The 14,117-nt window shown below is 38.1% G+C and overlaps 1 protein-coding gene across 10 annotated transcripts in view; it reads left to right on the top strand.

Moving 5' to 3' along the window:
* LOC126095226 (protein PTOV1 homolog) overlaps positions 1-14,117 on the top strand; it is a 316,247-nt gene that overhangs the window by 142,766 nt on the left and 159,364 nt on the right. For all 10 annotated transcript variants that reach the window (XR_007521937.1, XR_007521939.1, XR_007521940.1 and 7 more), the window contains 2 exons: positions 43-234; positions 11,624-11,853. Coding sequence is in view for 1 of the 10 variants with exons in the window: in XM_049909968.1 (XP_049765925.1) it covers positions 43-234; positions 11,624-11,853 (422 nt within the window). In the remaining 9 variants the exon portion in view is untranslated. The remainder of the gene's footprint in view (positions 1-42; positions 235-11,623; positions 11,854-14,117) is intronic.

The following is a 14,117-nucleotide window of genomic DNA, read 5'->3' as shown; positions in this document are numbered from 1 at the left end:
ATATACATTACTCACTGTGTCATAAACTTTATGGTATTTCAGGCTGGCTGTGTTTATTTCAAGAGCGTATCACCAGAGGCAGAAAGTGACTTGAAATATGTTATCCTTTTGTACATATCAGACCAGCATGAATTCGTGGGATTTATCCCTAAGAATCAGACAACATTATTAGACAATCTCAGTCGTGCCCTAAAGCAAAAAATGCCAAGCCTGATATTGGGAAGTCAGTCCCAGGTATGTTTCTGTTTTATCATGTATTGATAAGTGTGTAATAGAAGAAAAGAGGGAAAAATGAAATTGTATCTTTATGACTAGGCTTAATGCCTTTTAGAATCTGACTTTAGCAGCTGTATGGGTTGTGGGAACATATAGACATATACAGGTTGGTATGTGCACATGCAATTGCTTGCTTTCTCTCTCTCTCTCTCTCTCTCTCTCTCTCTCTCAGACAGAGAGAGAGAGAGAGAGAGAGGGAGAGAGAGAGAGAGAATCACAAAATGTGAAAAGACCAATGCCAAGGTGAACGAAAACCTATACTGATATGATCAATACTCCAATACTCCTCATGCTATTGTAGATTTCTCTCTAGAACAGTTGAAGATAGGATGACCAGGTGAATCTAGCCATTTGGAAGACAGAAGCTAGATCCATATTTATTGAAAAATCATTAAGAAACATGATTTATATATGAAGGAGGTTGCTTGCAAAACATTTGTTTAACCAATTTCTGAGTTCTGTGTTTTGGCTCGGAATCTTTAAAGACGACCAGCGTGACTCATCATTGGTTTGTTTAGTTAATGTCACAGCAATACTCAGGAAACTTCAGTGAGAGTTATTACAAAAAGACATTGTATGGCATTGCATAGTACAGACATAGATGTAGATGGAGCAACATACTCAACTTCAGTACAGTTGCTGTAAGATTTCCCTAGCTGTAGTTCTCTTGTTATTTTTCGCTAAGTTCTTGTTTGTAGTATACAAGGAACAATAAAAAAGTAATGGGATTTTTTTTGTTTTTCTTAAAGAATCTTTATTTATTCATCAATAATAACTTTTCCCCCTTCATAGTAATCCCGCACTCCTGGAACACACTTTTCACTATGGTATTCAGCTCCTCCAGTGATTCTGCTTTTATCTCATTAATAGTGGTGAAACGACATCCTTTCGTACTTCTCTCCAGCCTCAGGAACAAAAAGAAGTTGCAGTGGGCCCTGCCTGGCAAATGCGATGGCTGAGACAACATAATAGTTTTGTTTTTTGGCAAAAAGTCATGAACAAGCATTGAGGTGCAAGCGGGAAAATTATTGTGATGCAATTTACGTGAGTGGTTTTGCCACAATTCTGCTCATTTTCTTCAGATTGCTTCATGCAAAACCGCAGGCAGTATTCCTTATTAACCAAATGACCATAAGACAGGAACTCCATTGTAATTGAAGGAAATGGTGAGAGGAACCTTCACACATGATCGAACTTGTCAAATTTTTTTTGTCTTGGCTCTTCAGGCAGTTGCCAATGGGACGACTAGACCTTGTTTTTGATGTCATACCCATGTATTGTTACCTGTTATAACCTTCCTGGATATTTGTTGACTGAGCTATGACTACACAATGTTGTTTTCGGCGAAAATTCAGCAATTTCAGAAAGAATTTTGCTGTTGGATTGTTCATGCCCAATACTTCCAAAAATATTCCTTGGCTTTAGCCAGAGGATATGCTGACACCATCAGCAGCCTCTGTAATGAAGATTTAGCTATTTTCCAGAACCATTTTCTTTACTTCTTCCACATTATCAGTAATTGATGTGCTTTGGAGGTCATTTCTCGACACTGCCTGAAATGTTTATACCACTTGTAAACTCTTATCTTACTCATAGTAGACTTGCCAAAAACCACAATTAACATTTCGAATGCATTGCTGTACTGTGTTCCATCCTTCAGGCAAAATTTAATGCAAATTCTTTGATCTGTCTTTTTCGAAAGTAAAAATTTGCTGAACAATCAAAAACACATAGAACATTTTTGCCTATCAACAACAAACAAAATATTCAAAATGACTGAAAATGCATCAGGAACAGGTGTACCAACAACAAAAAATATTAAAAAAAGAAAAAAATTGAAAATTGTATGTATAGGGCCCACGGAATTAAAAAAAATCATTGTTACTTTTTGATTGCAACTCATATAAGCTATTTGTGTTATGTTAATGGAAATAAACTAAAAAAAGAGCATAGTTCTCTGAAAACTAGTGACATTCTTTATGCTGTTATGCATGTTTACACATGCATCAGTCAGCTTCAGATGAGTGATTCTGATACCTTTCCATGGTTTTTATTTAATTGGTTGTGTTCTCTGGTAGGTGTTGATCACCCACAGGACACAAAGTAGGAGGAGGCAAAGAAGCCATAAGTGATTTGTTTCTTCTACATGCCAGCATTGTGTCAAAGACTATTGGTCATATTATGAAAAAGCATAAGGAGTATTGCATGTTCAATCTGTCTACCAAAGCTAGGTCACTTCAACATCACCTATGTATTGCTCCGTTAGGGATTGCAAAGACTAGTTAAAACGCATACTGTAGCAATTAAGCAACTATTCTTCTCTATAAGTGGTGCAATGGGAAGTACCCTCTGCCATGCACTCTACAGTAGTTTGCAGAATATAGATGTAGTTTGAAAGGTCTAACATTTATGAATATATTCTTCAGTGTAATAACATGGGATGAAACAATGCCATGTTTCTCAGGGGCAGTTAGTACAATTTTTGTTGAAACAAATCAAAACCTTTCTCATAACCTTATCAGTAGCCAGAATATGTAATCTTGTTCATTGATCCATTTTACCATTTCATTCACATCTTTCAAATGATTATTTATGTTGTATCTAATTCCACGAATCCAGTTTACTTCTTTGTTTGATTAAAATGATTTTTTTTATCTGGTTGATAATGATGTGGCTCAGTGGATATTGTAATACAAATACAAACCACAGGTCTCTTTCTGCAACTCAGTACTTCAGTCATCTCTGCCAAAGATTTGGTTTGTCAAAAATACCAAACTAAGTCACGGCTTGGAGCCAACATTAAACTGTGTGTCCTCTTTTAACTGTGTGGACAAGTCAGTTTCAAGATCAGAGGAAGTCAAGTACATTGATCAGGGTGTCTACGACCCGGGAGATCCGGGAAAAACCCGGGATTTTTTTCATCCGGGAGAAAACCGGGAAAAACCCGGGATATTTTTAGAATTCCGGGAATTTTTCATTGTTTTAGTTTTCAGTTAAATTTTTGTAATTTTGACTAGTAAGAACCGACACGCTAACAAAAGATATTACTGTATCCCGCTACTGCAGAATAATACTTCAACAATAAAACATAAATGAGAGAAAAAAACGAAAATAACTTAAATTGCAAAGGAAATGCGCCATATACAACGATGACACAAGTGCTCATGCAAGCGTCTGCCGACTGAAAATGTGTCAAAGGCTTTAGGAAGACTATGCAGTGCTTCATAACAACAAATTGCCCCCAATGAGCGTGAAGTCGCAACTGTTTACATTCGATTTGTTTTAGCAGTTAACGCGCGGGCTCATGCGCAGTAGAGTCACGTTTGAGTAGTAGATTCTCCCGCTTCTGTCAACAGGAATGTGGCTGTTGGCTGTGCAAGCAGTCGCAGCAAGCAGCTAGATACTTCCGGGAAAAGGGGGCACCTAATTCATATTATTGAGGGGAAAAAACTTGTTTCACAAAGCACCTAGCATCCAGCGCTTATTTGCCTATCAATTAGTCATATGATTTTGAAACGCTTCTCTGTTGGTATTTGAACACATTTTAAGTTGATTTCTGAATGAATCATAAGCTGACTTTTGAATGCATGCATAGTGTACGTGATGTCTCTGTCAGGAGAATCCTGGTCGCATCTAGAAATAAACTTTCCACATACAAAGGGGACGGGGCTATACGAGCTGAGTGGAGTAAAGCCGAATGGATGAATGGCAATCGCTGTCTGATTATGTGGCTGATTGGGTGTGGGAATGATCAGCGTTGTTATAATTGCTAGCGAAATCAATAGATTCATACTATCAGAATGGAAATAAACGACTGACAGGAATAACAGGTGAGAAAGATTATGTATTATCTTCTCGGTGTGTCCAAGAAAATGAAGTTTTGACAGAAAATGTTTGGCCAGATCGCTACACTAGTAAGGACCAGTAGTACAGTCCCCGGCTACCAGCCGCTTAAGTTCTATTATGGAAGTAACGCGGAAAACGTGTTGTACGAACACGTAAGAACGCCTAACCGGAGAATAATTGCGGGGGAACTAAACCAGTGATTTTGGCAGGGTTAGTGAAGTTAATCGGTGAACAAATTTTGACAGTGGCAGCAATAGCTACAGAATTGGTGATGACAGGATTGTTTGTTAGAACGAGGACATCACACAAATTATGGAAGAATAAGACGATTACAAATTTATATAAAAATTTCGTAATACTAGTTTTCGATGTCATGCTAGAGAAGCTGGTGCATATGAATGAAACGTGAAACAACTTCCTAACATAAAGCTTTTTGCTTGTAGTAGGCCTAATAGGCATTTGATATTGATACTTATTGGATTATATTCTGTCATGTTATAAAAATGACCATTTGTGCCAAAACAGTCTCGTTTATTTGGTGTTATAAAAGTGCTGCCGTATTAGAAAGGCCTATTTTGTTTTTTCTAGCAGACAGTGACAAAATAGACGTAATCAGATCGAGAAACCACACCAGTCTTGGGTATTATTTGTATTAACAGCTTTTTCAGTATTAGATAACTACATTTCAATTTTCCATGTAGCAAAACGTTTGACAAACTTTGATGAGGTAAAAGATTCTTTCACAGAAAGGAAAACACGCCATGTAAAGCTGTAGCAAGATTAGAGAGAAAAAAATGCTAGGAGCTAAGGTTTGAAGAAATGTGTAATTTCTTGCTTATCTCTTGTCAGTACTGATTTTATATATCCTATATTTAATTTTAGGACACACAAAACAGCAAGTTATTAACTAATGGGCAATGAAGAGTTCAGATTTTCCGAAGAGTTCTTGTTCTCTCGATTACAAATAATCCCGCCCGCTATTAATTGCGAGATTTTTTTTTAAGAGAGGCAGGCTGCCAAACCGGCCGACTGGGAGCAGGAGAGGCACCACAGGACATTTCAGTTTCCACTCTCCTGAATATAGTTTGGACGTGCAGTAGAAAAATGCCTTATGAAGAGGCATGGAACTGCACTTGGGCATACTTAAGACCAAATAATATGTCTTACATTTCCTCGAATACATACGTTTTATGTTTCAGACTTTTCAGAAAGATGTGCGCTACAAGATGAACATATTTTGAAAATTCGATTTTTTTTAGTATTGACCCGGTTCGCAAATGTCGTAGATCCGGGGCTGATGCGCAGAGCAATCTGAGCTATAGTGGGTAGTCTCCACGTGACCCGTGTTTACGTTAAGTGATTTTGCTGTTTCCCCTTCATTTACTCTCACGTCAAATGAAAACAAAACGGATATCCGTGGCCGGGAGTTATCAAGTGAATTAAAACACATTCACATAATTACTAAAGGCCGAGATATGTCATTAGTTTCAGATTTTATTTTATTTCCACCTTTCTGACAGTCAAGCATTAATCGCCTTGCGGAACAATGAAGTTATTTTTGTCTGTTTGCTAAAGAAATTTGACTTTTGCTAATCTTTTCCGCAGAGGCAGTCAATGTATCTGAAACGAAATGTTTAATTCCACAGTACTGGTTAGTTTCAACTGTTCGCTGCATTTCAAGTGCACGTTTTCATTTTCTAGCACATATGGCATTATGCCATAATAAAGAACCAAACATGATATAATACAGTACTGGTGCTCCAAGAAAATTTACATCCTGGAAACCACACTTAAAAGCTTAATATCAGGTCGGGGTCTACGGTACTTCATTGGGAATCTGGACATACGAGTGTGCCTTTAAGTATGCACTTTAAATGTGCACATTTTAATATGGTTCATGAAATTCCGATGCTCTTGCAGTATCATCTTTCAGTATCATCTTTCATTGATGATCTTTTACACGTACGTACATACGGGCTTCCTACGTCATGATACCTACCCAAGCACGGTGTCGCCTGTTACCTGAGCTCTCTGGCAACTGCTGAAACGAACCTATTTGTAACAGGTCGCGGGAAAATATTACGATTGGTAGTTTGAAAAGCGTTACTTTCAAAGTAAATATCCTTTTACGTAAGTTGAGCTACGTACAAGAATGAACCGTGAATTTATTAAATCACAAAGCGTTTGACTCTCATTTAAAAATCAGGTGTCTGATGACGAGCCATTTTAGAAACATTTCGAACCCTCGAACCCTGAAGATCAGACATTTATGTCATTATTAAAAATTTTACAGGCACATTTGTATGATATCTCTTAAAGTGTAACACGCGCAAAAAAGATCAACAGTATATGCGAAAGCTTAGCTTCTCTTGCAGCTTGAGACCAATATTTTATGTGAAAGCTTTGCTTTTCTTGTAACAACACTATGTATATTAATTTAAACTATTAACTTTCCCTGTTTGGCTCGCTACTTAACACTGATGTTGCTATTGGCTGACTACATCACGTGTCCTATGCTCTGAATATCCTCTGTCATCGGCTGGCGAGGTCACGTGACATGAGTTACGAACGGCTTACAAAAGCGCATCGAATCTCGGTTTCAATGGTTCGGAAAGTAACATGCGGTGTTTGGTGGATTTTCTAATGTATGTTTTCGTAATACGAAAATACGCAGCGTACATGTTGCTGCACATCAAAGATATTTCCAAAACGTGTCTTTTTCTCTGAGTTTCGTTTTCTAAAATGCCGGGAAATTGTACACCCGTGTACAAAACCATAACCAAAGGAGTGATAGGGGAAAATATACTGTCATCCGGGAGAAAGTGTGTTTTTATCCGGGAAATCCGGGAAAAATCCGGGAATTTTTTTTCCTTGTCCACGTAGACACCCTGATTGATGGATATCAGCTATTAAACCATCTGTGAAACCAAACAATAAATTCACACAGTGGCTTAAGGCAACTACATGTTTCATCCTAGAACCAGATTGGTGTTCTGTGGTGTAAGAATACTCTTCCAAGACAAAAACCTATCTTACTATTCTTGGTGCCAAGTCCTTCTTATCCATAGTTTTCTGGATTGCAGTGCAGTCCATTACAATTTTAAAATGTATTCCTAGTACATACATCTGGCACTTTCATAAAACATTAACAATAGCTAAAACTTGAAGCTCGTAATGACTGTATATTTCCTCTTCAGGTGTTTTTTTGCACTCATATACAAGACTGCTTGGAACTTATCATTGGAAGATTATTGTGTTAACACAGCTCCAAAATTGTATTTGCTTGCTGCCATGTGTAGTTCTGTTTTGTATTCTGGGTTGTAGGTTTTGATAATTGGATCCGATTAAAGAATAACTTCGAACATCTTGAACACTTGCCTCTGCTCTTCTTCAAACTTAAGTTCTTGATTATTTCTCAGTAAATCTTGCAAAGGTTTGGCAATTGCAGAATAATTTGAGATAAACTTCCCAAAGCATCCTGTAAGACCTAGGAAACTTTTTATTGCTGTGATGTGAGGTGTGAGGTGTGAGGTTGATAACCATGAGGGTTGCGGGATACCAACAACATGTACTGAATTTATCCAACCCTGGCCAAGAGACTACTAATCATCTGACTCAGATGATTGTCAGGATGACTGAATGTGGGATTCGGATGGGGGCTGTATGGATTTCCCTTTTGAAGAGACTGGAGACATACTGAAGAAGCTGAATATTGGAAAGTAGTTTTGTGTGCCCATGGAGAAACAACGTTCATGGAAAAATCATGACTTTGTTGTTTAAGCTTTTTTTAGTTCAGTATTAATGTTTTTAATGAGGAGATTAATAAGTAGTTCATTTTCACATCACACAACACCAGTCAGTTTTATTAATTGCTGCTTCAATTAAATGCATATTTTACCGTGAAAACCGTACATGTGCAACCTGTGTATGTAGGAGGTAGGTAGCGTGTTTGTTTGCACCAAACTGTTGTTTACTGCACAGAGTCTCTGAATTATTGGACTCTAGCTGATTTTTGTATGTAGCTTGCTTTTGATCTATTCTGTAGCTATAAAATGCTATATATGTGGGTCAGATGTAACTGCTGACATTATTGTTTGATGTAGTTTATTTTTCTATATCTATATGGTCTCTATACGGTAACAGTAGTCAAATTTTGTTGATTAGTGTAATTATGTATTTAGTTTATTTGCAATAGCTTGGCCAGTCTTCATCATACAGACTGTAATGAAGTGTCTATCACAAGCTCACCCATTAGTAGTTGAAAGTTATTAAAGAGTTTTTATGTAGACCGTGTATACAGAATTCCATCTGATCTTCGCAGATTGTCCAACTTGATACACAAATGTCAGACTCCAACTCTTACCTTCATTTATACTATGCTTCATCTTAATCCCCTTGTGCAGCCTGCCATTCACTATGCACATCCTCCAGCTTGACTTACCTTTTGCTGGTGTTATGACAACAGTCGCTTCACTTGCTGCCTCTGTTTGTCACATCACAGCTGGTTTTGCTTTGAGCCTGTGTGATAAAGTGTTCAAATAATCACACCACAAATCTTACAGTATACCTAAGTGTTAGAGAGCCCTAATAATTTTTACGATAAGCATGCTTCTCAAAAAAACAGTAAGAGTAAAGAGAAACAGACCACCTCAAAAAAGTTATGAGTGAGTGTCAGAGATGCAGCACACAGGATGTACAAATAGTGCCAGACCTCTGATAACCATCTCACCTACAGACACACACACAATCAAGTTAATCTGTGGGAAATTCAAAACTGACATTTGCCCACTCGCTAATGCAGGACCTTCACACACCTGCTGTCATGTGGTGAAATCTGTGAGGTCCAGCAAAACCTAAATCTGCAGCCGAACCACTACTTCTTATTGAGGATCTAAACAACTGTTTCACTATGCTGATATCTTTACTTCACTAACATGTAAGGGTGCAAAACATCGACTCTCTTGAAGTGTCAGAGGTTGACACAAATGAAAAGTTTTTTCTGCAGCCTGTAAGCCTTAATATAATTAGGACTTCCATTGTGCTTATTCATTTGGCAGCCACAGTACATGATAATATAACAGTGCAGAAGACCAGTCTTCTAGTCAGTCCTCAACTGCCCAAAATAATGGATATTTTTTTTACCATTCTCTGACCTGCAGCATCTTCTCATCATCTTGGAAGCAGGGACACAAAACCAAGAAGGGACCCATCAAACAACTTTCTGACTAAAGGCCCATTTGCATTCTACCAGCATTATCCAAGTCTTAAGGAATACACAGTCCATGAACTGCTTACCAATTCCTCAATCTAAATGGATAGATAAAAAATCTACTCACCAAGCAGCGGCAGGGAACACACGCACAGAAGGGTTTGACTTCTAAAAGTTTTTGGAGCCAGTGGCTCCTTCCTCTGACAGAAGAGTTGAAGAGGAAGGAATAGGGGTGAAGGAAGAGGACTGGAGAGGTTTAGGGAAAGGGTTACAGCTCAGAAAAGTCACCAAACTTACCAGATGGGATGAGAAAGAAAGTCTTTCCTTCTCATCCCATCCGGTAAATCTCTCCTGACCTGGGGTTTTGGGTGACTTTTCTGAACTGTACCCCTTTCCCTAAATCTCTCCAGTCCTTTTCCTTCACCCCTCTTCCTTCCCCTTCAACACTTCTGCCAGAAGAAGGAGCCACTGGCTCTGAAAGCCTGTAGAAGTTAAGCTCTTTCGTGTGTGTGTTCTGCTGCAGTCTCTTGGTGAGTAGATTTTTTATCTATTCATTTACATTGTATTAGCAATAATTGATTATTTCTGTTGTTATATTTACCAGTTATTTGGCATAAAATAACGTTTTAGATAAACAACTGTCGAGTTTCTGCAAAATCGAAGCACGGCGACTGATCTTCTGAAAGTGACTGATCAACTGAAGCAAGCTGCAGACAAACAGCAGCTGACTTATGTGCTTTTTGGATTTCAGTGAAGCTTTCAACACTGCTGACTTTGACATACTACTTGCTAAGCTCACAAGTCAAAATTTTTCTTTTAGAGCTGTAGAATGATTCCATTCATATCTTACATCCCCCCGGACAGTGTGTAATGATTGGAAGTAAGTGGTCACAGTGAAGGGATGTAGTATAAGAGGTCACACAAGGATCAATATTGGGCTCATTACTTTTAACTCCCACTGAAAATATGACGACTTCAGTTATATGTAAGTGCAAGTCCAACAAACTTGTTCACTTGTGCCTTATCTGAGTGTGTGTAGAGAACAGGTATGATACCTAACCCATCTAAAATGTAAACTCTTTCAGTCACTCACAAAAGACGTTTTACCATGCAGTTCAGAGAACCTCTGGAACCATTAATCCTAAACAGCATAGAAATAACCTTTTACTCTTTTGCAGAGAACATGGGGTTAATTCTGGAGCATCACTTAGACTGCACTGAAAACACAACCACAGTATTTAAGAAGGTGTCACAGTTACTTCATTCACTACGGAAATATAAAGAAGTATTTCCTTTCAAGGTTAAAAAGAAGCTTGTAGAGTCACTAATACTCCCATTCGTGGCTGCGGTGATGCTGTTCTCCAACAACTTTCATACGAAAGCTCACACAGGCTAGAACTGGTGATGAACGCGTGTGTGCAATACATTTGTGACATACAATATTTCAACCATATCACTCCTGCCTACAAAGAATTATCATGACTGCGTACCAATAAGTGCAGAGACTACCATAATCTGTCTCTCCTCTAATGTCTTCCCCGTTATAGCACTCCCTCGTATTTATGTTCAACTCTTGCAGTGTTATCTGAACAGCACAGCTGAAATACTTATTCTCAACAAAGTAAATCCTCTCTGTACCATCACATAACACTGACATGTTTTCTAAATCATCTTCTGTATCATTAACCTAAGTTTGGAACAATCTTTCTCAAAAAATCAGAGAAATGAAATTCCTTTCAAACTTCAGAAGAAAGTTAATGCCCATCTTCTATCACAATAGTCATCTCTCCCATACACTAGTCTGCAGCCACTCTCATCAGTCTCCTTCCCCCTCAGGGTTTCACTCCCACTTATTGGTAGAGTTCTCTTTTCAAATTCTGTTGTTTCCTAACAATCACTGTCACTGTCATTTCTATCTCTGCCTGTTTCTTTATCCCTTCCACTTTGATAATACTAAACATGTATTCAAATGCGCTAATCATTCTGAATGACCTTTAGTATTACAATTAGTGTCAACCATTATTTTCATTATTATTTTATTATCATCATCATCGTCAGTTGGTATCATCATTATAGGTGTCTATTATTATTATTATTATTATTATTATTATTATTATTGCTGTGAATGTTTGTAATATCTTTTGTATGTGTTGTTCCTGGTCAGATGTAATCTGCTCAGGCTAAATAAGCAATAAATAAATAAATATGTTTTTATTTTTTGCAGCACAGCAAAACCTGTGTTCAGCTAATAGCAATCCAGAATGATCACGTTAGAAACTTGTTTGTTAACAGGAGTTGGTTCTTGATAAACGGCATACACAGCAACAACAACAGCAACAACAACAGCAACCACAGCAACCACAGCAACAACAACAGCAGCAGCCAGAGAAAGAACACCAGACCCTCTGGGAAGGACTTCTAGAGTGGATAGACAGGACAAAAAGTCCTAACGATGCTGATCAAGTAATAAGACATATATCATGTCGAATTTCAATAGAACCAAAGGAAGGTGCACCAGACTTGTGAGTTGCATTTCCCATAAAATAAAAGCATCTCTCTTTACATTTCTGAATACAAGCATTATTAATTCGCAATTTAATACATTTTTGGTATGTTAAAAAGAAACATAAAATGTTAAATGAAATACTCCTCACCTGCAATGAGGACTTTGCGTAAGTTTAATTTACAGGCTAAATCGACTATCCTGCATTCTTAAACTACAATGCGTATATTTACTTTATTTGTTATATGATTGGCTTTTTGTGTATAATCCCCAAATTATGTAGAATGTTTAATTTTTATTACTTAGTAACACGAAGTTGCAGGTGTTAGGAATATTATTTTTAGATTATAAATGAGTTTCAAGTATCAAGTCTCCTAATGTTAAAGTAATCTCTACTACTACATAAAACCAAGTTACTTTTTTAACAGTGTTACCAAAAATCTTGAAAAGTTCTTAAGCTATTATCTTCAGATTTTGACAAGATGCTGTAATAAACATTCAGATAGACATACATACATCATTCGAATATACTCTGCCAGAAAAAATTTGTACACCTGGAAAGACAACGTCAATTTTGACCCAATGATGGCATATGCCACCTGGGGAATAGAAGATGTACTGAGAATGGTTTCAGTGTCATCCACCAACAAATAGCATAGTGACATAGCTACCAAAGTGCCATTCATGTCTAGCCTTTAATAGGTAATGTTCACAGATTCACAGACAGAAGGCTCAGTGTGGTGCAAAAATGTGAAGCGAGCAGGCAACCATCCCAAGGAGGTGTACTCATGCTTTCTATAGCCAACTGAGCATGTTTGAAAGGGTCAAATTGTGACCTTCCAAGCAGCAGGATGATCCTTTTGGAGAATTGCCACATAAGTTGCACATGCTGCATCAGTCTTGCAACGATGCTGGTGTCAGTTGTCACATGAACATCAGGTGAACATTCTCACACCAGTAGATGTGGTTCCGGAGGTCCACAAAGCAGAGACGCTCACCAGGATTGTCATATTGTAAGGGCAGCAGTGGCTTATCCCACAGCTACCACTTCACAGATAAGAGGGCTTTTGAGCCCAGACATGTCAACATGAACTGTTGCGAACCAGTTATTAGCAGTGGTACTGCGGCCATGCACACCTCTAGTCCATCTGCCACACACACCACAGCATCAACGTGCACACCTTGTTTGTTGCCATCAGAGGATCACTTGGAAGATGGAAGAATGGCATGGTGCACCATGGTCTTCAGCGATGAAGACAGATTCTGCCTACACCCAAGTAACGGTCATTTGCATGTATGATGTAGACCTGGCGAACGCTGTCTCATAGAGTACATTCGTCCAAGACATACTGGTCCCACACCAGGCCTTATGGTCTGTGGCACAATAAGTTACAACTCTTGTTCAGCTTTGTGTTTCTGGAGGGGATGATAACCGGTGCTTGGTATGTGCAGAATTTTGTGAGACATTTTCTTTTGCTGTTTTTGCAACAGGAAGGTGATGTGTTATGCGAACAGGATAATGCTTGCCCACACACTGTCCTTGAAACTCAGTGGACTGTAGGGTTGTCAGGTTGTATGTTTTTCCCGTATTCTTACGTTTTTTTACTGTTAATTTCGCCTTACGTTTTTTATTTCCTCGTACAGCACACTCTTCCGTTTTTTTAATATTTGGCGCTGAACTATCGCAGAACCCAACATAGTTCTTCCCCTTAATATACATATAACAAAAATTCACATTAATTTGGTTATATTTGTTATTATTACCATTCAGATATAGATTTTAGGCTGGTCTACGCTTAAATTAGTACTTCTGAGGATCACTCGATCGCATAATCGATAATGTTGTCGATATACTTATTTCCGATTCTGATGTGTTCAACTACATATGTATGTAAACTAATAAACTTTGTTGCAGTGATAATTTCTTGAATCCATACAGTGGAAAGTCTAGTTTTCTTAATTTACTTTTGTTCAAGAATTGTAATGAGTTCACCAGCGAAGAAGAAATGCGGCAAGCAACAGCAGTACAGTCAAGTTTACTTAAAGAAATGGGAAGATACTTTCACGTGGGTTAGGCATGGTTTAACGTCTGATAAACATGCTTTTTGTATGTTGTGCAGGAAGGAATTCAGCGTTTCTCATGGTGGAAAGTTTGATCTCAAGCAACACGCTCAGTACAAAGGACATCAGTTAAAGGAGAAAGCAAGTAGTCAAACCACGAAAGTTTCCAAATATTTTGTGAAGTCTAAGAAATCTGAAGCCAACGTTGTCATAGCTTGTGAG

The sequence above is a fragment of the Schistocerca cancellata genome, chromosome 8, assembly GCF_023864275.1.
Source record: "Schistocerca cancellata isolate TAMUIC-IGC-003103 chromosome 8, iqSchCanc2.1, whole genome shotgun sequence".
NCBI classification, from domain to species: domain Eukaryota; kingdom Metazoa; phylum Arthropoda; class Insecta; order Orthoptera; family Acrididae; genus Schistocerca; species Schistocerca cancellata.
This window is presented reverse-complemented; position numbering and strand designations above follow the sequence as displayed.